At 51.8% G+C, this 27,270-nt stretch overlaps 1 protein-coding gene across 3 annotated transcripts in view; it reads right to left on the bottom strand.

The window, feature by feature from the left end:
- Positions 1–27,270, bottom strand: part of PIGO (phosphatidylinositol glycan anchor biosynthesis class O) — a 73,028-nt gene that overhangs the window by 18,524 nt on the left and 27,234 nt on the right. For 2 of the 3 annotated variants that reach the window (XM_075327059.1, XM_075327060.1), the window contains exons 8-9: positions 7,432–7,635; positions 7,065–7,270 (exon numbers count right to left, since the gene is read on the bottom strand). In XM_075327059.1, coding sequence (XP_075183174.1) covers positions 7,065–7,270; positions 7,432–7,635 — 410 coding nt within the window. Of the gene's footprint in view, positions 1–7,064; positions 7,275–7,431; positions 7,636–27,270 lie in introns of those variants that run through there. The other variant, XM_075327061.1, reaches the window with a different exon arrangement.

The raw sequence follows: 27,270 nt of genomic DNA, 5'->3' as shown, positions 1-27,270 counted from the left end.
AGCTGGACATTCTCCGCTGTTGGGACAAGCGGATTTCTTCCTTGCACAGGTTGGTGGCTCTGTCGCCACAAGCCAGGAGCTCTCTTCAGTGGTGGCTTCGGCCTCTCTCTCTGTCTCAGGGACGCTCCTTTCTGACCCCGTCCTGGGTGATCCTCACCACGGATGCCAGTCTTTCCGGCTGGGGAGCAGTATTTCTCCACCACCGAGCACAGGGCATTTGGACTCCGTCCGAATCAGTCCTCTCGATCAATGTGCTGGAAATCAGAGCTGTGCTCCTAGCTCTCGTAGCCTTTCACCACCTGTTGGCGGGCAAGCACATTCGAGTCCAGTCAGACAACGCGACAGCAGTTGCCTACATCAATCACCAGGGCGGGACTCGCAGCCGCCTGGCAATGTTGGAGGTTCAACGCATCCTGCAGTGGACGGAGGACTCCAAGTCCACCATATCCGCAGTCCATATCCCAGGCGTGGAAAACTGAGAGGCAGATTATCTCAGCCGTCAAACCGTGGACAGCGGCGAGTGGGCTCTGCATCAGGCAGTGTTCCGGTCGATCTGCCGCAAGTGGGGCACTCCGGAAGTGGATCTAATGGCATCCCGGCACAACAACAAGGTCCCGGTTTACGTGGCTCGCTCCCACGATCCTCAGGCCTTTGCAGCGGACGCGCTGGTTCAGGATTGGTCCCAGTTTCGTCTGGCTTACGTGTTTCCCCCTCTAGCTCTCTTGCCCAGAGTCCTGCGCAAGATCAGAATGGAGGGCTGTCGGGTCATACTCATCGCCCCAGACTGGCCCAGGCGAGCTTGGTACCCAGACCTGCTCCGTCTGTCCGTAGAGGTGCTGTGGCGTCTCCTGAACCGCCCAGACCTTCTCTCTCAAGGTCCGTTTTTCCGGCAGAATTCTGCGGCTCTCAGATTGACGGCGTGGCTCTTGAGTCCTGGATCCTGACGGCTTCTGGCATTCCTCCCGAAGTCATCTCCACTATGACTCAGGCTCGGAAGTCTTCCTCGGCCAATATTTACCACAGGACTTGGAGAATTTTCCTGTCCTGGTGTCGTTCTTCCGGCCATGCTCCTTGGCCTTTTTCCTTGCCAACCATCCTGTCCTTTCTACAGTCCGGTCTGCAGCTAGGACTATCCCTCAATTCTCTTAAGGGACAGGTCTCGGCTCTGTCAGTGTCCTTTCAGTGGCGTATCGCCCGACTGGCTCAGGTGCGCACCTTCATGCAGGGCGCATCTCACATCATTCCACCTTACCGGCGGCCCTTGGATCCCTGGGACCTTAATCTGGTCCTCACGGCTTTACAGAAACCCCCCTTTGAGCCTCTTAGGGAAGTTTCTTTGTTTCGACTTTCACAGAAAGTCATCTTTCTGGTGGCCATAACTTCTCTCAGGAGAGTCTCTGATTTGGCTGCGCTCTCTTCGGAGTCACCTTTTTTGGTTTTTCACCAAGACAAGGTAGTTCTCCGTCCGACTCCGGACTTTCTTCCTAAGGTGGTGTCTCCTTTCCACCTTAACCAGGACATTTCATTGCCTTCCCTTTGTCCGGCCCCTGTTCATCGCTTTGAGAAAGCGTTGCATACTTTAGATCTGGTGCGGGCGCTCCGGATCTATGTGTAACGCACCGCCGCTCTTAGGCGGTGCACCTCTCTTTTTGTGCTGACCACAGGTCAGCGCAAGGGTCTCTCGGCTTCTAAACCGACCCTAGCTCGTTGGATTAGGTCGGCCATATCCGATGCCTACCAGAGTACTCAGGTGCCTCCCCTGCCGGGAATCAAGGCACACTCGACCAGAGCTGTCGGTGCCTCTTGGGCTTTCAGGCACCAGGCTACGGCTCAGCAGGTCTGTCAGGCTGCCACTTGGTCTAGTCTGCACACCTTTTCAAAGCACTACCAAGTGCATGCTCATGCTTCGGCAGATGCGAGCTTGGGCAGACGCATCCTTCAGGCGGCTGTCGCCCATTTGTGAAGTTAGGTTTTGCCTACTTCTCAGTTTTCGGTTTATTTCCCACCCATGGACTGCTTTGAGACGTCTCATGGTCTGGGTCTCCCATAAGGAACGATGAAGAAAAGGAGAATTTTGTTTACTTACCATAAATTCTTTTTCTTATAGTTCCGACATGGGAGACCCAGCACCCTCCCTGTTGCCTGTTGGCAGTTTTCTTGTTCCGTGTGTTTTCACCGGCTGTTGTAGTCAGAGGTTCCGGTTGTTCCGGGTTTTGCTCTGTCTCTACTTGTGGGTGGATGTCCTCCTTCAGCTTTTGCACTAAACTGGCTAGATTTGGTCATCCAGGGGGTGTATATGCTCGGAGGGAGGAGCTACACTTTTTAGTGTAGCACTTTGTGTGTCCTCCGGAGGCAGAAGCTATACACCCCATGGTCTGGGTCTCCCATGTCGGAACTATAAGAAAAAGAATTTACGGTAAGTAAACAAAATTCTCCTTTTTTCCTCCCAAAACTGGGGGGAAAATGGGGGTGCGTCTTACAAACTGCACATGGCTTACGAAAGCGGCAGTGGTGGCACAGGGTCGGCGATTCGGAGGGGGTGTCACTGCAGTGCAGCAGCTCAGGAGGGTCAGTGTGCTTCAGTGGAGGGTCAGCAATACTGCGGGCTCGTTGGGTATCATGGCGGCAGGTGCCAGTGATCTGCCAGCGGGCTCGGAGGAGGGGTGTCGCGGCTCAAGAGGGTCAGTGTGCGGCAGCGGAGGGTCGGTGATACTACGGGCTCACGGGGTGTCGTCGCGGCAGGCACCAATGATCTGCCGGCACAGCGGGCTGCTTTGATTCACCGGAGGCTGACGTGATGGTCTTCAAGAAAATGGCTGTGAAGGCCAATCTGAGCACGCGCCGCCTCCGTGGCCATTTTTTTTAAGTCGATTGCGTCAACTCATGAAAATTCAATGGTGCCCGCAGTCCGCCGACAGATCAATGGCATTCGCCGCGACACCCCCGACCCTCTGCACACTGACCCTCTTGAGCTGCGACACCCCCTCCTCCAAACCCGCAGCATCGCCGACCCTCCTGAGCCACGGCACCCCCTCCTTTGATCCTGCAGCACCCTGCCACCTGTGACCCTTCTGAGTCGCACCACGACCGCCGCTCCCCCTGGTGAGCTAACATAAGAGGCACTAGGATTATAAGACGGACCCTCATTTTAATAGTAAAAATTATTTTTTCCCTATTTTCCTCCTTCATATTTGGGATGCATCTTATAATTTGGTGCATCTTATAAAATTAAAAATACATATAAAAAAAAAAGTTTAAAAATTAAATTTAATATAAAACTTGATGTAACCCAACTTGCCCAATATCTGTTTTCTTTTTATTACATTCTGTGCACATAGACATACGAGGGCTTGTTTTTTGCGGGACAAGTTGTACTTTTGAATGACGCCATTCAATTAACACATAATGAACTGGAAAACGGAAAAAAACAAGTGCGGGGAAATTGCGGAACTTCCCCCTCCCCCCCCACACACACACAATTTCAACATTTTTTGAGAATTATTTTTATGGCATACTATGTGTGGTAAATTTGACCCAGCATCACAATTCTCATCAGTACAATTACGCTGATACGCAATTTCTAATTTCAGTGGCAAAAAAAAAATGGAAATTTATTAAAATTTGTTTTGATTGAGTCGCCATTTTTTGAGACCCGTAACATTTACATTTTTCAGTCGACGGAGCTGTGTGACGGCCCGTTTTTTTTGTGGGGCTAGCCACTGCTTTTATTAATACCATTTTGGGACAGATTGATTGCTTTCTTTCTGCATTTTTTTTTTAGGACATTGTTGTAACCAAGAACAAAAAAAAACAACTGCGGCATTTATTTTATTTTTCATCTTTGGTGTTTACCGATCGGATTATTTTTTTTTTGATCGGACTTTTATAAACAAAGCGATACATGTATATTTTTTTAATATCTATTTTTAAAAAAGGAGCGGGCACTTTGAATTTTTATCACGTTTTTTAATTTTATTTTACTTTTTACTGTATTTATTAGTCCACTTAGTGGACTTAAACCTGCGATCGCTCCATGTCCAGCAGTACTTCAGTATTGCTTTATATAATAAAAATCACAGTCTCCTTTGAAGCCCGGCCACAGGCTGGGTTTTAACAGTGCTCCGTGATGGCAGGCGTGGTGGTCTTCAGCAGACCCCCGGCTGACAGAGCAACCCATTGGCACCTTGTGATTGCATTACGGTAGCGCCAACGGGCACATAGGATGACGCATCCTGCTTGCCGGCGCGCTGTTAACACCAGTATCAAATGTGGGGCGGCACGGTGGCTCAGTGGTTAGCGCTGCAGCCTTGCAGCGCTGGAGTCCTGGGTTCAATTCCCACCAAGGACACCATCTTCAAGGAGTTTGTATGTTCTCCCCGTGTTTGCGTGGGTTTCCTCCAGGTTCTCCGGTTTCCTCACATACTCCAAAAACATACTGATAGGGAATTTAGATTGTGAGCCCCAATGGGGACAGTGTTGCCAATGTATGTAAAGTGCTGTGGAATTAACAGCGCTATATAAATGAATAAATATTATTATTATTATTGGCATAATAAACACCGCTGTCAACATCTGTGGGAAATTACATATTTAATTTGGTGTATTTTTTATTATTATTTATAGAAGACACAATCTCATCGGCTGTGAAGAGAGGCAGGAACCAGGCCGGAGACAGGTACAGTTAGGTCCAGAAATCTTTGGACAGTGACACAATTTTCGCGAGTTGGGCTCTGCATGCCACCACATTGGATTTGAAATGAAACCTCTACAACAGAATTCAAGTGCAGATTGTAACGTTTAATTTGAAGGTTTGAACAAAAATATCTGATAGAAATTGTAGGAATTGTACACATTTCTTTACAAACACTCCACATTTTAGGAGGTCAAAAGTAATTGGACAAATAAACCAAACCCAAACAAAATATTTTTATTTTCAATATTTTGTTGCGAATCCTTTGGAGGCAATCACTGCCTTAAGTCTGGAACCCATGGACATCACCAAGCGCTGGGTTTCCTCCTTCTTAATGCTTTTCCAGGCCTTTACAGCCGCAGCCTTCAGGTCTTGCTTGTTTGTGGGTCTTTCCGTCTTAAGTCTGGATTTGAGCAAGTGAAATGCATGCTCAATTGGGTTAAGATCTGGTGATTGACTTGGCCATTGCACAATGTTCCACTTTTTTGCACTCATGAACTCCTGGGTAGCTTTGGCTATATGCTTGGGGTCATTGTCCATCTGTACTATGAAGCGCCGTCCGATCAACTTTGCGGCATTTGGCTGAATCTGGGCTGAAAGTATATCCCGGTACACTTCAGAATTCATCCGGCTACTCTTGTCTGCTGTTATGTCATCAATAAACACAAGTGACCCAGTGCCATTGAAAGCCATGCATGCCCATGCCATCACGTTGCCTCCACCATGTTTTACAAAGGATGTGGTGTGCCTTGGATCATGTGCCGTTCCCTTTCTTCTCCAAACTTTTTTCTTCCCATCATTCTGGTACAGGTTGATCTTTGTCTCATCTGTCCATAGAATACTTTTCCAGAACTGAGCTGGCTTCATGAGGTGTTTTTCAGCAAATTTAACTCTGGCCTGTCTATTTTTGGAATTGATGAATGGTTTGCATCTAGATGTGAACCCTTTGTATTTACTTTCATGGAGTCTTCTCTTTACTGTTGACTTAGAGACAGATACACCTACTTCACTGAGAGTGTTCTGGACTTCAGTTGATGTTGTGAACGGGTTCTTCTTCACCAAAGAAAGTATGCGGCGATCATCCACCACTGTTGTCATCCGTGGACGCCCAGGCCTTTTTGAGTTCCCAAGCTCACCAGTCAATTCCTTTTTTCTCAGAATGTACCCGACTGTTGATTTTGCTACTCCAAGCATGTCTGCTATCTCTCTGATGGATTTTTTTCTTTTTTTTCAGCCTCAGGATGTTCTGCTTCACCTCAATTGAGAGTTCCTTAGACCGCATGTTGTCTGGTCACAGCAACAGCTTCCAAATGCAAAACCACACACCTGTAATCAACCCCAGACCTTTTAACTACTTCATTGATTACAGGTTAACGAGGGAGACGCCTTCAGAGTTAATTGCAGCTCTTAGAGTCCCTTGTCCAATTACTTTTGATCCCTTGAAAAAGAGGAGGCTATGCATTACAGAGCTATGATTCCTAAACCCTTTCTCCGATTTGGATGTGAAAACTCTCATATTGCAGCTGGGAGTGTGCACTTTCAGCCCATATTATATATATAATTGTATTTCTGAACATGTTTTTGTAAACAGCTAAAATAACAAAACTTGTGTCATTGTCCAAATATTTCTGGCCCTGACTGTACGTATGTTTGGGGGGATTGTGGACTGAAAATACAAACTGATCCCTGGAAGAAGGCGTATACCGAAACGTGCATGTAGGGATCGATCTGGAGCTCCCATTTATGTGAGGTATATACTGCTATTTACTTTTCACTTACTCTTTTGTGTTGGGATTCTCCTTACTCCTCTCTGACAGTGACGGCAATTTTTTGCATTGCAGTTACTGATGGACCACTCCTGGTCATTATCTCTTTATAATGTCGCTGTCAGAGTTTTTGGGTTGATGAGAATCTTTTCCCTAACCATTATTTTACTTTGCAGTTCCTTTTTGTGATTACAATCCTTTTTGGCGCCACCTGCTGACCACTGTTTGTATTACCTGTATATGATATTTTTTTTAACTTTGTGACAATAAAGATTTATACTTTTTTAATTATTTGTTTGCTTTTGTACAGAATTTTTTTTCGTCCATCGGTATTGCTTTCTGTATTAAGCTTTTATCCATGAATTTTGGCACACTTTTACAATTCTTCTATTTGACATGTGCTTTTTGTTTGCTCATTGTTCTTTACATTTAATTTGGTGTATTTTTTATTATTATTTATAGAATACACATAATCTCATCGGCTGTGCAGAAAGGCAGGAAACAGGCCGGAGACAGGTATATATGTTTGGGGGGGTTGTGGACTGAAAATACAAACTGATGGTTCCCTTTAACATGTGCAGTTAAACCCCCCACAATGAAGGAGGTACCTGCACTCCCTGGATACAGAGATACTTGGTCCCGAGCTGCAGCAGAGCCACCGAGAACCTGTCTGGTTCCTCCCGAAGCGTCATCTCCATCATAGGCGTCTCATCGTCCTCAGTATCCCCCTCTCGGCCTTCCTTTTTACCTTTCTTTCTTCGGGCAGCGGGGACTTCACAAAGAAATGGCCAAAGTAGTAACAGACCTGATCCGGCTTCCTCGGGAGAGAACAATAGAGCTTAATTAAACCAGTTATTACAAACACGTACCCCACAGTAATCCTTGTAATCAGTATTCTGCTGGATGTGCAAATCTACAGCGAGGTATGCCAGAGATGCAATGTGTGCTGGTGTATACCGCAGAATAGACGGTTACCTGAGAACAGGATGTTGGCGGAGAAGGTGTTCGCTGCGACCATCAGGGCTGGGAGGACATTATTTGTGTGTCCGTCTTGAAAACCTACAAACGCAGAGTTCCAGTGGATGGCGGGGAAGACTGGTTGGTGACCAGTGGAGTAGAAGTTTTGGGAGGCGGCGAGAGACCATGCCAGAACTGCGTACCATGGGACGCTAAATAAATCTGCAGAAAAAAAAGAAAATAGCATAAAAAGTCTAATCATTTATATAGCTAGGAACCCCGGCACTCAGCAAGACAAGGGGCTTGGGATCTATGAGGACCAGCCCTGAGGTCACTGTGGGCTCCACAGACAATCAATCTCAATCTACAAGTCATTATTTCAGGCTACGTCCACTCCGTGTTCACTGTATGTTCAGCATATACGTCTGGAACTGCTCCTGGCACATACAGAGAACTAACCAGCACCTAAAATTGGTCAAATGTGTAAATAAAGGATAGTCCGGCATCCATCTGGCAAATATGCATCTGTACAAGCTTGAGGGCAACCACTGTGGATCAGTAATGGTCACCATATTGGTTCTCACTCTGGTAGAAACAAATAGTGTCTATGTAACAAAAAAGAGAATTTTGTTACTTACCGTAAATTCTTTTTCTTATAGTTCCGACATGGGAGACCCAGACCATGGGTGTATAGCTTCTGCCTCCGGAGGACACACAAAGTACTACACTCAAACGTGTAGCTCCTCCCTCCTAGCATATACACCCCCTGGTAGCCAGTCCTAGCCAGTTTAGTGCAAAAGCTGAAGGAGGACATCCACCCACAAGTAGAGACAGAGCAAAACCCGGAATAACCGGAACGTCTGTCTACAACAACAGCCGGTGAAAACACACGGAACAAGAAACCTGCCAACAGGCAACAGGGAGGGTGCTGGGTCTCCCATGTCGGAACTATAAGAAAAAGAATTTACGGTAAGTAACAAAATTCTCTTTTTCTTCATCGTTCCTTATGGGAGACCCAGACCATGGGACGTTCCAAAGCAGTCCATGGGTGGGAATAAACAGAAAAACTGAGAAGTAGGCGAAACCTAACTTCACAAATGGGCGACAGCCGCCTGAAGGATGCGTCTGCCCAAGCTCGCATCTGCCGAAGCATGAGCATGCACTTGGTAGTGCTTCGAAAAGGTATGCAGACTAATCCAAGTGGCAGTCTGACAGACCTGCTGAGCCGTAGCCTGGGCCTGAAAGCCTAAGAGGCACCGACAGCTCTGGTCAAGTGTGCCTTGATCCCCGGCGGGAGAGCCACTTGAGTACACTGTTAGGTATCGGAAATGGCCGACCTAATCCAACGAGCCAGGGTCGGCTTAGATGCCGAGAGGCCCTTACGCTGACCAGTGGTCAGCACAAAAGAGAGGTGTACCGCCGAAGAACAGCGGTGCGAGACACATAGATACGGAGCGCCCGCACCAGATCCAGAGTATGCAACGCCTTTTCAAAGCGATGAACAGGAGCCGGACAAAAGGAAGGCAGGGAAATGTCCCGGTTAAGGTGGAAGCAGCAACCACCTTAGGGAGAAAGTCCGGAGTCGGACGGAGAACCACCTTGTCTTGATGAAAAACCAAAAAAGGGGTGACTCCGAAGAGAGTGCAGCCAAAACAGAGACTCTCTTAAGGGAAGTTATGGCCACTAGAAAGACCACTTTCTGTGAAAGACGAAACAAAGAAACATCCCTAAGAGGTTCAAAGGGGGGTTTCCGGAAGCCGTGAGGACCGGATTAAGGTCCCAGGGCTCCAAAGGCCGCCGGTAAGGCGGAATGATGTGAGATGCGCCCTGCATGAAGGAGCGCACCTGAGCCAGCCGGGCGATACCCCGCTGGCACAACACTGACAGAGCCGAGACCTGTCCCTTGAGGGAATTGAGGGATAGTCCTAGCTGCAGACCGGACTGTAGAAGGGACAGGAGGGTCGGCAAGGCAAAAAGGCCAAAGGATACTTACGAGCCCGAGTCATAGTGGAGATGACTTCAGGAGGGATACCAGAAGTCATCAAGATCCAGGACTCAAAAGCCACGCCGTCAATCTGGGAGCCGCAGGATTCTGGCGGAAAGACGGACCTCGTGAGAGAAGGTCTGGACAGTCCGGGAGATGCGATGGCACCTCTACGGACAGATGGAGCAGGTCAGGGTACCAAGCTCGCCTGGGTCAGTCTGGAGCAATGAGAATGACCCGACGGCCCTCCATTCTGATCTTGCGCAGGACTCTGGGCAAGAGCTAGAGGGTGAAACACGTAAAACAGACGAAGCTGGGACCAATCTTGAACCAGTGCGTCTGCTGCAAAAGCCTGAGGATCGTGGAGCGAAGATCCACGTCCGGAGAGCCCTACTTGCGGCAGATTGACCGAAACACTGCCGGATGCAGAGCCCACTCGCCGCTGTCCATGGTTTGACGGCTGAGATAATCTGCCTCCCAGAATTCCACGTCTGGGATGTGGACTGCGGATATGGTGGACTAGGAGTCCTCCGTCCACTGAAGAATGCGTTGAACCTTTAACATTGCCAGGCGGCTGAGTGTCCCGCCCTGGAGGTTGATGTAGGCAAACGCTGTCGCGTTGTCTGACTGGATTCGAATGTGCCTGGCCGCCAACAGATGGTGAAAGGCTAAGAGAGCTAGAAACACAGCTCTGATTTCCAGCACATTGATCCAGAGGGCTGATTCGGACAGAGTCCAAGTGCCCTGTGCTCCATGGTGGAGATATACTGCTCCCCAGCCGGATAGACTAGCATCCTGGTAAGGATCACCCGGGACGGGGTCAGGAAGGAGCGTCCCTGAGACAGAGGGGCCGAAGCCACCACTGAAACGAGCCTCTGGTCTGTGGCGAAGCCACCACCCCGTGGAGGAGGAAGTCCGCTTGTTCCAACAGCGGAAAATGTCCAGCTGCAAAGGACGCAGATGGAACTGGGCAAGGGAATCGCTTCCATTGACGCCACCATCTGATCCAGCACCTGTATTAGGTGTCTGATGGAACGACGACGACCGCCAGAGGAGGGACTGCTGTTTGACTAAGGGCAGCTTCACAAGTGCCGACAGAGTCTCGAATCCCTGGGTACGTGAACTTCTGGGTCGAAGTCAGAGTGGACTTGGACAAAATGACAAGCCACCCGAATTGGCTAGAGTGGCGAGAGTGAGCGAGGCACTCCGCTAACAGTCTGCACTGGATGAAGCCCTGACTAGAAGGCCGTCCAGGACAAAAGGATCACTGCCAACCCCTAGAGGTGCAGGATGCAATCACAGCTGCCCCGACCTTGAGAATACTCGAGGGGCCGTGGCTAACCCAAAGGGAAGAGCCACGAATTGGACCACTCCGATTGCAAAATGTAGCCAACGCTGGTGTGAAACTGCGATTGGCACATGCAGATAGGCATCTCTGATGTCGATGGATGCTAGGGAATCTCCTTGGGTCATTGATTGATCGCAGAGACTCCATGCGAAAATGCCGCACCTGAACATGCTTGATGAGAAGCTTGAGATCCAGGTCGGAAGGCACCGCCCTTTTCGGGGACTTAGGGGACTTAGATTTAAGTAGAAATCTCAGAACCGTTCCCAGTCGGGAACCGGTACAATTACTCCATTGGCCTGCAAGAATGCCACGGCCTGTGAGAAGGCGGCGGCCTTGGAGCAGGGGGGAGTTGACAGAAAAAATCTGTTTGGCGGGCTGGATAGAATTCTATCCTGTAGCCGTGGGAGATGGTATCCCGCACCCACTGATCGGAGACGTGTTAAAACCATACGTCGCCAAAGTGGGAGAGCCTGCCACCGACCAAGGACGTTGCTGGCGTGGCCCGATAGCCAGGAGGAGGCTGACTTAGTGGCAGCAGCTCCTGCGGTCTTCTGAGGACGCGGCTTCGTGCGCCAGTTGGGTTTACGATCCTTGGCTGAGGTAGTGGACGAGGCCGAGGGCTTAGAGAACGATCAGATGGAGGAACGAAAGGAACGAAACCTCGACTGATTCCTGCCCTGGACAGGTTTCCTGGTTTAGGTTTGTGGCATGGAAGAACTCTTCCCGCCAAGAGCTTCCTTAATAATTTCATCCAGTTGTTCCCGAATAGTCTGGTCCCAGCAAAAGGGAGCCCAGCAAGGAACTTCTTTTGAAGCATCTGCCTTCCACTCTCGAAGCCACAGGACCCTGCGGATAGCGAGGGAATTAGCCGAGGCCACCGCAGTGCGGTGAGAGTCTCCAGCATGGCAGACATGGCATAGGATGAAAAGACTGAAGTCTGGAAGTTAAGGCAACCATTTCGGGCATAGAGTCCCTGTGAGGGAATGCATCTCCTCTAGAGAAGCAGAGATGGCTTTGAAAGCCCGCACTGCTGCAAAAGATGGGGAGAACGAGGCCCCTGCCGCCTCCATACAGATTTGGCCAGAAGGACAACCTGGCGGACAGCAAAAACTTAAGTGAGGTGCCATCAGCCACTCATACAACGGTCCGGAGTCTAAACACCGGAGGGTCCACCTTTGGTGAATGAGCCCACTCCTTGACCACCTCTGGTGGAAAGGGAAAACGGTCATCAGAACCACGCTTTGGGAAGCGTTTGTCAGAACAGACCCTGGGCTTGGTCACAGTGGCCTGAAAACTGGAGTGGTTAAGGAACACACTCCTTGTTCACTTAGGCAAGGTAACCTGGTGCCTTTTTGCCAGAGAGGGTTGCTCCTCTGATACTGGCGGATTGAGGTCCAGTACAGAATTAATGTACGCAAACGAAACACTAATATCTGCGTCACCCTCGGACCGATCAATGGGGGACATGGAAAGTGTCCGAGCCCCCAGTAAAGGGATCCTCTTCGTCCTGCGAGTCAGCTCGTTGAATCAGAGCCGCGGGACGAGGAAGGAGAGGGGACCCTGCTTCTCCTGTGAGGAGGACGGGGTCTGAGACCAGAAGAAGAATCCTCTGTGGGCCTCGCTGAGCGAGCCGTAGCAGCAGAGGCGCCCTGAGAAAGGGGCTAATGCATGCTCAGCAGAGTCCGGGACAGCTGTCCCATGGAGGGAAGGATTCTACCCAAGCCGGGGGTTCAGCCAACGGAGCCGGAGCAGCCGGAGGGACCACTGGGGATGAGACTCCAGGGTGAGGCACCACCATGTTAGAGCAGGAATCACAATGTGGTTATGTGCTCGGTACAGGCAGAACGAGCCTACCTGCAGTGCATATTGAGTGCAGCCTTGCAGCCTTACGTCTCGTGTGAGACATGCTGCTGAAGTGGGGGCTCTGAGCAGAATGACCCCCAGCAGAGTATTGCAGTATATAAGCAGTATATAAGCAGTATATAAGCGGTATATAAGCGGTATATAAGCAGGTCCACAACCGGAGGTTGTGGCTTGCCAGACTGTTTTTAACATTGTCTCTGTGCCCTCCAGATCCCACAGCCCGGAGCCCCAGAGAGATGCTGCAGTCAGCGCCGATCGCTGTGCAGACATGGCATAAGGACGCTGAAAAAATGGCGCCGGAGCGAGGAGAGGGGGCGGGGCCTAATCTAAGAGCGGGATCCGGAGGGCCAAGGAGATATACAGGGGAGGGAATCTTTCCTCAGAGAGGAGTGTCTCTCCCCTGTGCCGAACAGCCGCTGGGCGGAGCCGCACTGTCCCTCTGCATGAGGGGCAGTGAAATCGAAACTAGGCCTCAGGCGAAGCCGGGGCCTAGATTTAACAATGCGGCCGGCAAACAGGCACCATCTGCGCGGTTCTCGGGTAAAAACCAGAGAACCGGCCGGAAATCACAACAAAGTGAAACAACACAACTCCCCACAATAAATGTACAAGGGACCCCTGAATAACTTAATACTTAGCTTATGAGACGCAGGGCCAAGTCCCTGAGGAGTGATCGCTCCGTCCGGCAGGATCCTGACAGGGCTGCGGATGGAGACCGGTCTCCTGCAAAGCAGTGAGAACCGTGATGGCTCCCACTTCAAGCCAGAGCCTCAGAGGATGGTGAAGGAGCGCGGCATGTGAAGGCTCCAGCCTTGTAAAATCAACCTTAACAGCACCGCCGACACAGTGGGGTGAGAAGGGACATGCCGGGAGTCCAGACTGGACCCGCTTTTCTTCCAAATCTTTGAAATCAAAAAATCAAAAATCAGAGAATGCATGTGTATGTGTGACCTCCTGAACACAAAGCATTGAAACTGGCTAGGACTGGCTACCAGGGGGTGTATATGCTAGGAGGGAGGAGCTACACGTTTGAGTGTAGTACTTTGTGTGTCCTCCGGAGGCAGAAGCTATACACCCATGGTCTGGGTCTCCCATAAGGAACGATGAAGAAAGAAGGGAATTTTGTTTACTTACCGTAAATTCCTTTTCTTCTAGCTCCAATTGGGAGACCCAGACAATTGGGTGTATAGCTACTGCCTCCGGAGGCCACACAAAGTATTACACTTAAAAGTGTAAGGCCCCTCCCCTTCTGGCTATACACCCTCCCGTGGGATCACGGGCTCCTCAGTTTTAGTGCAAAAGCAAGAAGGAGGAAAGCCAATAACAGGTTTAAAGACAAATTCAATCCGAAGAAACATCGGAGAACTGAAACCATTCAACATGAACAACATGTGTACTCGAAAAAACCAAAAATCCCTAAGAAAACAGGGCGGGTGCTGGGTCTCCCAATTGGAGCTAGAAGAAAAGGAATTTACGGTAAGTAAACAAAATTCCCTTCTTCTTTGTCGCTCCTAATTGGGAAACCCAGACAATTGGGACGTCCAAAAGCAGTCCCTGGGTGGGTAAAAGAATACCTCGTGATAGGGCCGTCAAACAGCCCTGTCCTTAGGGGTGGGCAACCGCCGCCTGAAGGACTTGTCTACCTAGGCTGGCGTCCGCCGAAGCGTAGGTATGCACCTGATAATGCTTGGTAAAGGTGTGCAGACTCGACCAGGTAGCCGCCTGGCACACCTGCTGAGCCGTAGCCTGGTGCCGTAATGCCCAGGACGCACCCACGGCTCTAGTAGAATGGGCCTTCAGCCCTGAAGGAACCGGAAGCCCCGCAGAACGGTAGGTTTCAAGAATTGGTTCCTTGATCCACCGAGCCAGGGTGGATTTGGAAGCTTGCGACCCTTTACGCTGACCAGCGACAAGGACAAAGAGTGCATCCGAGCGGCGTAAGGGCGCCGTGCGGGAAATGTAGATCCTGAGTGCTCTGACCAGATCCAACAAATGCAAACCTTTCTCAAATTGATGAACTGGATGAGGACACAAGGAAGGTAATGTGACATCCTGATTGAGATGAAAGGGGGATACCACCTTAGGGAGAAACTCAGGAACCGGACGTAGAACCACCTTGTCCTGGTGAAACACCAGGAAGGGAGATTTGCATGAGAGCGCCGCTAGCTCGGACACTCTCCGAAGAGACGTGACCGCTACTAGAAAAGCCACTTTCTGTGAAAGACGAGAAGAAAGGAATTTTGTTACTTACCGTAAATTCCTTTTCTTCTAGCTCCTATTGGGAGACCCAGACGATTGGGTGTATAGCACTGCCTCCGGAGGCCACACAAAGCACTACACTAAAAAGTGTAAGGCCCCTCCCCTTCTGGCTATACACCCCCCGTGGGATCACGGGCTGCTCAGTTTTAGTGCTAAAGCAAGAAGGAGGAAAGCCAATAACTGGTTTAAACAAATTCACTCCGAAGTAACATCGGAGAACTGAAAACCGTTCAACATGAACAACATGTGTACCCGAAAAAAACCAACAATCCCGAAGGACAACAGGGCGGGTGCTGGGTCTCCCAATAGGAGCTAGAAGAAAAGGAATTTACGGTAAGTAACAAAATTCCCTTCTTCTTTGGCGCTCCATTGGGAGACCCAGACGATTGGGACGTCCAAAAGCAGTCCCTGGGTGGGTAAAGAAATACCTCATGTTAGAGCTGCAACGACAGCCTTCCCCTACGGGGAGGTAACTGCCGCCTGCAGGACTCTTCTACCTAGGCTGGCGTCCGCCGAAGCATAGGTATGCACCTGATAATGTTTGGTGAAAGTGTGCAGACTCGACCAGGTAGCTGCCTGGCACACCTGTTGAGCCGTAGCCTGGTGTCGTAATGCCCAGGACGCACCCACGGCTCTGGTAGAGTGGGCCTTCAGCCCTGATGGAACCGGAAGCCCAGCAGAACGGTAGGCTTCAAGAATTGGTTCTTTGATCCATCGAGCCAGGGTGGCTTTGGAAGCCTGCGACCCTTTGCGCTTACCAGCTACAAGGACAAAGAGTGCATCCGAGCGGCGCAGGGGCGCCGTGCGGGAAATGTAGATTCTGAGTGCTCTCACCAGATCTAACAAATGTAAATCCTTTTCATACCGAAGAACTGGATGAGGACAAAAGGAAGGCAAGGAGATATCCTGATTAAGATGAAAAGAGGATACCACCTTAGGGAGAAACTCCTGAATGGGGCGCAGCACTACCTTGTCCTGGTGGAACACCAGGAAGGGAGCCTTGGATGACAGTGCTGCTAGCTCAGACACTCTCCGAAGAGACGTGACCGCCACTAGAAAAGCCACTTTCTGTGAGAGACGAGAAAGTGAAACATCCCTCAGAGGCTCGAAGGGCGGCTTCTGGAGAGCAACTAGTACCCTGTTTAGATCCCATGGATCTAACGGCCGCCTGTACGGAGGGACAATATGACAAACCCCCTGCAGGAACGTGCGCACCTGAGAAAGTCGTGCTAGACGCTTCTGAAAAAACACGGATAGTGCCGAGACTTGCCCTTTAAGGGAGCCGAGCGACAAGCCCTTTTCCAACCCAGATTGCAGGAAGGAAAGAAAAGTAGGTAACGCGAATGGCCAGGGGGATACTCCTTGTGCAGAGCACCAGGATAAGAAAATCCTCCACGTTCTGTGGTAGATCTTAGCAGAAGTGGACTTCCTAGCCTGTCTCATGGTGGCAACGACTCCTTGGGATAATCCTGAAGACGCTAGGATCCAGGACTCAATGGCCACACAGTCAGGTTCAGGGCCGCAGAATTCCGATGGAAAAACGGCCCTTGGGACAGTAAGTCTGGTCGGTCTGGTAGTGTCCACGGTTGGCCGACCGTGAGATGCCACAGATCCGGGTACCACGACCTCCTCGGCCAGTCTGGGGCGACGAGTATGACGCGGCTGCAATCGGATCTGATCTTGCGTAGCACTCTGGGCAAGAGTGCCAGAGGTGGGAACACATAAGGGAGCCGGAACTGCGACCAATCTTGCACTAAGGCGTCTGCCGCCAGAGCTCTTTGATCGCGAGACCGCGCCATGAACGTCGGGACCTTGTTGTTGTGCCGCGACGCCATTAGGTCGACGTCCGGCACCCCCCAGCGGCGACAGATTTCCTGAAACACGTCCGGGTGAAGGGACCATTCCCCTGCGTCCATACCCTGGCGACTGAGGAAGTCTGCTTCCCAGTTTTCTACGCCCGGGATGTGAACCGCTGATATGGTGGATGCTCTGTCCTCCACCCACAACAGAATCCGCCGGACTTCCTGGAAGGCTTGCCGACTGCGTGTCCCTCCTTGGTGGTTGATGTATGCCACCGCTGTGGAGTTGTCCGACTGAATTCGGATCTGCTTTCCTTCCAGCCACTGCTGGAAGGCTAGCAAGGCAAGATACACTGCCCTGATTTCCAGAACATTGATCTGAAGGGTGGACTCCTGCTGAGTCCACGTCCCTTGAGCCCTGTGGTGGAGAAAAACTGCTCCCCACCCTGACAGACTCGCGTCTGTCGTGACCACTGCCCAGGATGGGGGTAGGAATGATCTTCCCTGTGATAATGAGGTGGGAAGAAGCCACCATTGCAGAGAGTCCTTGGCCGTCTGGGAAAGGGAGACTTTCCTGTCCAGGGAAGTTGACTTCCCGTCCCATTGGCGGAGAATGTCCCATTGAAGTGGGCGCAGATGAAACTGTGCAAACGGGACTGCCTCCATTGCTGCCACCATCTTCCCTAGGAAGTGCATGAGGCGCCTTAAGGAGTGCGACTGACCATGAAGGAGAGACTGTACCCCTGTCTGTAGTGACCGCTGCTTGTCCAGCGGAAGCTTCACTATCGCTGAGAGAGTATGAAACTCCATGCCAAGATACGTTAGTGATTGAGTCGGTGACAGATTTGACTTTGAAAAGTTGATGATCCACCCGAAAGTCTGGAGAGTCTCCAGCGCAACATTCAGGCTGTGTTGGCATGCCTCTTGAGAGGGTGCTTTGACAAGTAGATCGTCCAAGTAAGGGATCACCGAGTGTCCCTGGGAGTGCAAGACTGCTACCACTGCCGCCATGACCTTGGTGAAAACCCGTGGGGCTGTCGCCAGACCAAATGGCAGAGCTACGAACTGGAGATGTTCGTCTCTTATCACAAAACGTAGAAAACGTTGGTGCTCTGGAGCAATCGGCACGTGGAGATAAGCATCTTTGATGTCTATTGATGCAAGGAAATCTCCTTGAGACATTGAGGCAATGACGGAGCGGAGGGATTCCATCCGGAACCGCCTGGCGTTCACATGCTTGTTGAGCAGCTTTAGGTCCAGAACAGGACGGAACGAGCCGTCCTTTTTTGGAACCACGAAGAGATTGGAGTAAAAACCTTGCCCTTGTTCCTGAAGAGGAACAGGGATCACCACTCCTTCTGCTCTTAGTGAGCCCACCGCCTGCAGAAGAGCATCTGCTCGGTCGGGATGTGGGGAAGTTCTGAAGAACCGAGGCGGAGGACGAGAACTGAACTCTATCCTGTACCCGTGAGACAAAATGTCTGTTACCCACCGGTCCTTGACCTGTGGCAGCCAAATGTCGCAAAAGCGGGAGAGCCTGCCACCGACCGAGGATGCGGAGGGAGGAGGCCGAAAGTCATGAGGCAGCCGCCTTGGAAGCGGTTCCTCCGGTTGCTTTCTTGGGGCGTGAGTGAGCCCGCCAGGAATCTGAGCCCCTTTGCTCCTTCTGAGTCCCTTTGGACGAGGAGAATTGGGCCTTGCCGGAGCCTCGAAAGGACCGAAACCTCGACTGCCACCTCCTTTGTTGAGGTTTGCTTGATCTGGGCTGGGGTAAGGAGGAGTCTTTACCCTTGGACTGTTTAATGATTTCAGCCAATTGCTCACCAAACAGTCTGTCTACAGATAGTGGCAAGCTGGTTAAACATTTTTTGGAAGCAGAATCCGCTTTCCATTCTTTTAACCACAAGGCTCTGCGCAAAACCACCGAGTTGGCAGACGCCATTGAGGTACGGCTCGTAGAGTCCAGGACAGCGTTGATAGCATAGGTCGCAAACGCAGACATTTGCGAAGTTAAGGACTCCACTTGCGGCACTGCTGGACGTATGATAGAGTCCACCTGTGCCAGACCAGCTGAAATAGCTTGGAGTGCCCACACGGCCGCGAATGCTGGAGCAAACGACGCGCCGATAGCTTCATAGACAGATTTCAACCAAAGGTCCATCTGTCTGTCATTGGCATCTTTAAGTGAAGCCCCATCCTCCACTGCAACTATGGATCTAGCCGCAAGCCTGGAGATTGGGGGATCCACCTTTGGACACTGGGTCCAGCGTTTGACCACGTCAGGGGGAAAGGGATAACGTGTATCCTTAAGACGTTTGGAGAAACGCTTGTCTGGATAAGCATGGTGTTTCTGGACTGATTCTCTGAAGTCAGCGTGGTCCAGAAAAGTACTCAGTTTACGCTTGGGATACCTGAAATGGAACTTCTCCTGCTGTGCAGCTGCCTCTTCTGCTGAAGGGGCTGGGGGAGAAATATCCAACAGTCTATTGATGGCCGCTATAAGGTCATTTACAATGGCGTCACCATCAGGAGTATCCAGATTGAGAGCGGTCTCAGGATTAGACTCCTGATCACCCTCCTCTGTCTCATCATGCAGAGACTGTTCTCGCTGAGACCCTGATCCGCGTGATGACGTGGAGGGTCTCTCCCAGCGAGCTCGCTTAGGCTGCCTGGGACTGTCATCTGAGTCAGAGCCTTCAGCCTGAGATGCCTGGGACCCCCTTGAAGCACGGATTAACTCCAACTGAGGGGGACCGGGGAACATTGACGCAGCAGTGTCCATGGTCTGAGTAACTGGCCTGGCCTGCAAGGTCTCTAGGATTTTTGTCATAGTGACAGACATCTTGTCAGCAAAAACTGCAAACTCTGTCCCCGTCACCGGGACAGGGTTCACCGGTGACTCTGCCTGGGCCACTACCACCATAGACTCCGGCTGACGAAGTGGCACAGGGACCGAACATTGCACACAATGGGGGTCATTGGAACCTGCCGGTAGATCAGCCCCACAAGCGGCACAAGTAGCGTATACAGCCTGTGTCTTGGCACCCTTGCGTTTTGCGGATGACATGTTGTCGTCTCCTCAGAGCAATATAGGGTATAGAGCCAAGAAGCGACCTTACAGTGCAATTATATATATATATATGGTATAGAGAAAAAAATACACCAATATAACACTGTGGCACTAGTGGGGCCAGCACTAATGTGCTGCTTACCGCCCGCTTAACGCGGGTGTGTGGTCGCCAGAAATCCCTTGTCTGGGTCTCCCAGAGCCTGTGTCCGTTCTCCAGCCAGACTGCATGTAGGAATGGCTGCCGGCGTCCTGTGGAGAGGGGCGGGCCCTGGGCGTGTGCAGACAAAGTGCGGGAAACCTGCGCCCCACTGTGCTCAGTGAGAGGGCTGGAGTATGTAAATAAGACTCCAGCCCTCGGCGCTGACTATCGTACAGCGTCTCTCCCTTGCCCTGATTGACAGGGTGGGGGCGGGAACGAAGCGGAGCTAGGCCGCAAAAGCCGGGGACTAGATTTATAAGCGCCGCCGTCGTAAAAGCACGGTCGGCGCTAAGTCCCCGGCGCACCACAAGTCTCAGCCGCGCCGCCGCTCCAGGGGCGGCCGGCGCGGCAGTCCCCAACACATAAAGTCCCTCAGAGAAACTGCAGTGACTGTAACCCCAGCGCACAGCGCTACTGTCCCCGGCGCACTAGCACACCCAGCAAGTCTGGAGTGTGCGCGGCCTGTCCATACGGGGACACAGAGTAACTGAATGTTGCAGGGCCTTGTCCCTGAACGGTACCCAGCTCCGTATCCAGCAGGTTCTACGGGTCTGTGGATGGAGCCCGGCCTCAGGGCTTGGGGGCCGGTAAGATCCCACTTCCTCAGAGCCCCTCAGGGGGATGGGGAAGGAAAGCAGCATGTGGGCTCCAGCCTCCGTACCCACAATGGGTACCTCAACCTTAACAAACACCGCCAATAGGAATGGGGTGAGAAGGGAGCATGCTGGGGGCCCTAGTATGGGCCCTCTTTTCTTCCATCCGATATAGTCAGCAGCTACTGCTGACTAAACAGTGGAGCTATGCGTGGATGTCTGACCTCCTTCGCACAAAGCTTGAAAACTGAGCAGCCCGTGATCCCACGGGGGGTGTATAGCCAGAAGGGGAGGGGCCTTACACTTTTTAGTGTAGTGCTTTGTGTGGCCTCCGGAGGCAGTGCTATACACCCAATCGTCTGGGTCTCCCAATGGAGCGCCGAAGAAAGGGAAACATCCTTCATAGGCTCGAAAGGCGGCTTCTGGAGAGCAATTAGAACCTTGTTCAGATCCCAGGGCTCCAACGGCCGCTTGTAAGGAGGGACGATATGACCAACTCCTTGCAGGAACGTGCGCACCTGAGTAAGTCGTGCTAGGCGTTTCTGAAAAAATACAGATAGCGCTGAGACTTGTCCTTTAAGGGAGCTGAGCGACAAACCTTTTTCCAACCCGGATTGCAGGAAGGAAAGAAAAGTAGGCAATGCAAAAGGCCAGGGAGGAACTCCCTGAGCCGCGCACCAAGATAAGAATATCTTCCACGTCCTGTGGTAGATCTTGGCGGAGGATGGTTTTCTAGCCTGTCTCATGGTGGTAATAACCTCTCGAGATAATCCTGAAGACGCTAGGATCCAGGACTCAATGGCCACACAGTCAGGTTCAGGGCCGCAGAATTCAGGTGGAAAAACGGCCCTTGAGATAGCAAGTCTGGTCGTTCTGGTAGTGCCCATGGTTGGCCTACCGTGAGGTGCCACAGATCTGGGTACCACGATCTCCTCGGCCAGTCTGGAGCGACGAGGATGGCGCGACGGCAGTCGGCCCTGATCTTGCGCAGCACTCTGGGTAACAATGCCAGAGGTGGGAACACATAAGGTAGCCGGAATTGCGACCAATCTTGAACTAAGGCGTCTGCCGCCAGAGCTCGGTGATCGTGAGACCGTGCCATGAAAGCCGGGACCTTGTTGTTGTACCGTGACGCCATCAGGTCGACGTCCGGCATCCCCCAGCGGCGACAGATCTCCTGGAACACGTCCGGATGAAGGGACCATTCCCCTGCGTCCATACCCTGGCGACTGAGGAAGTCTGCTTCCCAGTTTTCCACGCCTGGGATGTGAACTTCGGATATGGTGGAAGCCGTGTCTTCCACCCACGTTAGAATCCGTCGGACTTCCTGGAAGGCTTGCCGACTGCGTGTGCCACCTTGGTGGTTGATGTATGCTACCGCTGTGTAGTTGTCCGACTGAATTCGGATCTGCTTGCCTTCCAGCCACTGCTGGAAGGCTTGTAGGGCAAGATACACTGCTCTGATTTCTAGAACATTGATCTGAAGGGTGGACTCTTGCTGAGTCCACGTACCCTGAGCCCTGTGGTGGAGAAAAACCGCTCCCCACCCTGACAGGCTCGCGTCCGTCGTGACCACCGCCCAGGATGGGGGTAGGAAGGACTTTCCCTTTGACAATGAGGTGGGAAGAAGCCACCACTGAAGAGATTCCTTGGCCGCCTGAGAAAGGGAGACGTTCCTGTCGAGGGACGTCGACTTCCCGTCCCATTGGCGGAGAATGTCCCATTGTAGTGGACGCAGATGAAACTGCGCGAAAGGGACTGCCTCCATTGCTGCTACCATCTTCCCTAGGAAGTGCATGAGGCGTCTCAAGGGGTGTGACTGGCCTCGAAGGAGAGATTGCACCCCTGTCTGTAGTGAACGCTGTTTGTCCAGCGGAAGCTTCACTATCGCTGAGAGAGTATGAAACTCCATGCCAAGATATGTTAGCGACTGGGTCGGAGTTAGATTTGACTTTGAAAAGTTGATGATCCACCCGAAACTCTGGAGAGTCTCCAGCGCAACGTTCAGGCTGTGTTGGCATGCCTCTTGAGAGGGTGCCTTGACAAGTAGATCGTCCAAATACGGGATCACAGAGTGACCTTGAGAGTGCAGGACTGCTACTACTGCTGCCATGACCTTGGTGAAGACACGTGGGGCTGTCGCCAGCCCGAAAGGCAGAGCTACGAACTGAAGGTGTTCGTCTCCTATAACAAAGCGTAGAAAACGCTGGTGCTCTGGAGCAATCGGCACGTGGAGATAAGCATCCTTGATGTCTATAGATGCTAGGAAATCTCCCTGGGACATTGAGGCGATGACGGAGCGAAGGGATTCCATTCGGAACCGCCTGGTTTTTACGTGCCTGTTGAGCAGTTTTAGATCCAGAACGGGACGGAATGACCCGTCCTTTTTTGGCACCACAAACAAGTTGGAGTAAAAACCGTGACCTTGTTCCAAAAGAGGAACGGGGGTCACCACTCCTTCCGCTTTTAGAGTGGACACCGCTAGCCGCAGAGCATCGGCTCGGTCGGGAGGTGGAGAAGTTCTGAAGAAGCGAGTTGGAGGACGAGAGCTGAACTCTATCCTGTACCCGTGAGACAGAATGTCTCTCACCCAACGGTCTGTGACCTGTGGCAGCCAAATGTCGCCAACGCGGGAGAGCCTGCCACCGACCGAGGATGCGGAGAGAGGAGGCCGAAAGTCATGAGGAAGCCGCCTTGGTAGCGGGTCTTCCGGCTGTCTTTTTTGGGCGTGACTGAGTTCGCCAAGAATCTGAGCTCCTCTGATCCTTTTGAGTCCTTTTGGACGAGGAGAATTGGGACCTGCCTGAGCCTCGAAAGGACCGAAACCCCGACTGTCCTCTTCTCTGTTGGGGTTTATTTTGTCTGGGCTGAGGTAAAGATGAATCTTTACCCTTGGAGTGTTTAATGATTTCATCTAAGCGCTCCCCAAACAGTCGGTCACGAGAAAAAGGCAAACTGGTTAAACACTTTTTGGAAGCAGAATCTGCCTTCCATTCTCTTAACCACAAGGCTCTGCGTAAAACCACGGAGTTGGCGGACGCCACTGCCGTACGGCTCGTAGAGTCTAGGACAGCATTAATCGCGTAAGACGCAAATGCAGACATTTGAGAGGTTAAGGGTGCCACCTGCGGAACAGATGTACGTGTGACCGTGTCAATCTGTGTAAGACCAGCTGAAATAGCTTGGAGTGCCCATACGGCTGCGAATGCTGGAGCAAACGACGCGCCGATAGCTTCATAGATGGATTTCAACCAGAGCTCCATCTGCCTGTCAGTGGCATCTTTAAGAGCTGCCCCATCTTCCACTGCAACTAAGGATCTAGCTGCAAGCCTGGAGATTGGAGGATCCACCTTGGGACACTGGGTCCAGCCCTTGACCACGTCTGGGGGAAAAGGATAACGTGTATCCTTAAGCCGCTTGGAAAAACGCTTATCCGGATAAGCGTGGTGTTTCTGGATTGCCTCTCTAAAGTCAGAGTGGTCCAGAAATACACTTAATTTACGCTTGGGATACCTGAAATGGAATTTCTCCTGCTGTGAATCTGTCTCCTCCACAGGAGGAGCAGGGGGAGAAATGTCCAACATTTTATTGATGGACGCTATAAGATCATTCACTATGGCGTCACCATCTGGTGTATCCAGATTGAGAGCGGTCTCAGGATCAGAATCCTGATCAGCTATCTCCGCCTCATCATACAGAGAGCCCTGCTGGGACCCTGACCAGTGTGATGAAGTCGAGGGCCGCTCATAGCGAGCTCGTTTAGGCTGTCTGGGACTGTCGTCCGTGTCAGAGCCATCACCCTGGGATGCAAGAGACACCCCCGGATCCCGGAGCTGTTCCGACTGAGGGGGACCAGGGAGCAATGAGTTAACAGTGTCCATGGCCTGAGGTACTGGTCTAGACTGCAATGTTTCAAGAATTTTAGTCATAGTCACAGACAATCTGTCAGCAAAGACTGCAAACTCCGTCCCTGTCACCTGGACAGTATTTACAGGAGGTTCTGCCTGGGTCACCTCCAGCAGAGGCCCCGGCCGAGCAAGTGCCACAGGGGCCGAGCACTGCACACAGTGGGGGTCAGTGGAACCTGCCGGTAGAACAGCCCCACAAGCGGTACAAGCAGCATAGAAAGCCTGTGCCTTGGCACCTTTGCTTTTTGCGGTCGACATGCTGTTGTGTCCTCTGAGAAATCTAGGAGGGTATATAGCAGAGGATCCCCAGCGACCGTACAGTGCAATGTAAAGCTGCAAGCATAAAATACAATATACACTTCGGCACCAGTGGGGGTCAGCCCTTGAGGGCAGCTTACCGCCCGCTGAAAAGCGGGTGTGTGGGCACCAGAATCCCGTGTCTGGGTCTCCCAGTCTCCTCTCTCCAGCTCAGACTGCACACAGGAATGGCTGCCGGCGTCCTGTGAAGAGAGGGATCGTGGGCGTGCCTCAAACAAAGTGCGGGAAACTGGCGTCCCACTGTGCCCAGTGTGAGGGCTGGAGTATGCAAAGCAGACTCCAGCCCTCTGCGCTGACATTCTATACAGCGTCCCGCCCTTCCCCTGACTGGCAGGCCTGGGGGCGGGAACGAAACGAAACTAGGCCGCAGAAAGCCGGGGACTCGAGTAATAAGCGCGGCCGTGATATATGCACGGCCAGCGCGGAAGTCCCCGGCGCACCACAAGTCCCAGCCGCGCCGCAGCGAAAAAACTGACAACAGCGGCCGCGCGGCAGTTTCAAATACATGTCCCCTCTCAGCAAAGCTGTAGACAGGAATGGCACCAGCGCGCAGCGCTGTTGTCCCCGGCGCACTAACACACCCAGCAATGCTGCAGTGTGCGCGCGGTTTGTACGGGGACACAGAGTACCTTGGCGTAGCAGGGCCCTGTCCCTGACGATACTCCGCTCCATATCCAGCAGATTCCCCAGGGGCTGTGGACGGAGCACGGTCTCTGTGCCTGGAGACCGGTAAATCCCACTTCACCCAGAGCCCTAAGGGGGATGGGGAAGGATGCAGCATGTGGGCTCCAGCCTCTGTACCCGCAATGGGTACCTCAACCTTAACAAACACCGCCGACAAAAGTGGGGTGAGAAGGGAGCATGCTGGGGGCCCTATATGGGCCCTCTTTTCTTCCATCCGACATAGTCAGCAGCTGCTGCTGACTAAACAGTGGAGCTATGCGTGTATGTGTGCCTCCTTCGCACAAAGCATGAAAACTGAGGAGCCCGTGATCCCACGGGAGGGTGTATAGCCAGAAGGGGAGGGGCCTTACACTTTTAAGTGTAATACTTTGTGTGGCCTCCGGAGGAAGTAGCTATACACCCAATTGTCTGGGTCTCCCAATTAGGAGCGACAAAGAAATGCTGTTTAAGGCCCCCTGCACACGTCCGTGAAAATCACGCACGTTTTTCACGGACGTGTCAAAGGTGCGTATTGTCGTCCGTGAGCCGTGTTTATGGCACACAAGTGTTCTCCATGTGGTATCCGTGATAACACACGGAGAACAGGAACTTTCTGCTCCCCCGTCCCTAGCGTTGCTGTCCGTGGTGCTGATTTTCGGTCTCCGACCCTGCCGACTCCCCGCTGCTGCTGCTTCCAGCCCGCAGTGGAGTGAATATTCATGAGTATAATGAGCATGGGTCGGAAGCGAGTGACAGCAGCGGCAGAGACAGCAGCACTGGAAAAGGTGAGTATAGAAATTATTTTTATTTCACAGGCACGTGTGTTTTCTCCAGTGCATGTCACACGGATCACATCCGTGCGATCCCATGTGCGGTCCTTGTGACACCAGTGATGCCAGAGAAAAATAGACATGTCTTCGTGTGGAGCACACGGTCACACGTATGGTCCACACAGACACACGGTCCATGGCAAAGAAGGGAATTTTGTTTACTTACCGTAAATTCCTTTTCTTCTAGCTCCTATTGGGAGACCCAGACAATTGGGTGTATAGCTTCTGCCTCCGGAGGCCACACAAAGTATTACACTTTAAAAAGTGTAACCCCTCCCCTCTGCCTATACACCCTCCCGTGCATCACGGGCTCCTCAGTTTTGGTGCAAAAGCAGGAAGGAGGAAACTTATAAATTGGTCTGAGGCAAATTCAATCCGAAGGATGTTCGGAGAACTGAACCATGAACCAAAAGAACAATTCAACATGAACAACATGTGTACACAAAAGAACAACAGCCCGAAGGGAACAGGGGCGGGTGCTGGGTCTCCCAATAGGAGCTAGAAGAAAAGGAATTTACGGTAAGTAAACAAAATTCCCTTCTTCTTTGTCGCTCCATTGGGAGACCCAGACAATTGGGACGTCCAAAAGCAGTCCCTGGGTGGGTAAAAGAATACCTCGATAAAAAGAGCCGAAAACGGCCCCTTCTTACAGGTGGGCAACCGCCGCCTGAAGGACTCGCCTACCTAGACTGGCATCTGCCGAAGCATAGGCATGCACCTGATAGTGTTTCGTGAAAGTGTGCAGACTCGACCAGGTAGCCGCCTGACACACCTGCTGAGCCGTAACCCGCTGCCGCAATGCCCAGGACGCACCCACGGCTCTGGTAGAATGGGCTTTTAGCCCTGAAGGAATCGGAAGCCCAGAAGAACGGTAGGCTTCAAGAATCGGTTCCTTGATCCACCGAGCCAAGGTTGACTTGGAAGCCTGCAAACCCTTACGCTGGCCAGCGACAAGGACAAAGAGCGCATCAGAACGGCGCAGGGGCGCCGTGCGAGAAATGTAGAGCCGGAGTGCTCTCACTA

The sequence above is a fragment of the Anomaloglossus baeobatrachus genome, chromosome 1, assembly GCF_048569485.1.
Source record: "Anomaloglossus baeobatrachus isolate aAnoBae1 chromosome 1, aAnoBae1.hap1, whole genome shotgun sequence".
Lineage (NCBI taxonomy): Eukaryota > Metazoa > Chordata > Amphibia > Anura > Aromobatidae > Anomaloglossus > Anomaloglossus baeobatrachus.
This window is presented reverse-complemented; position numbering and strand designations above follow the sequence as displayed.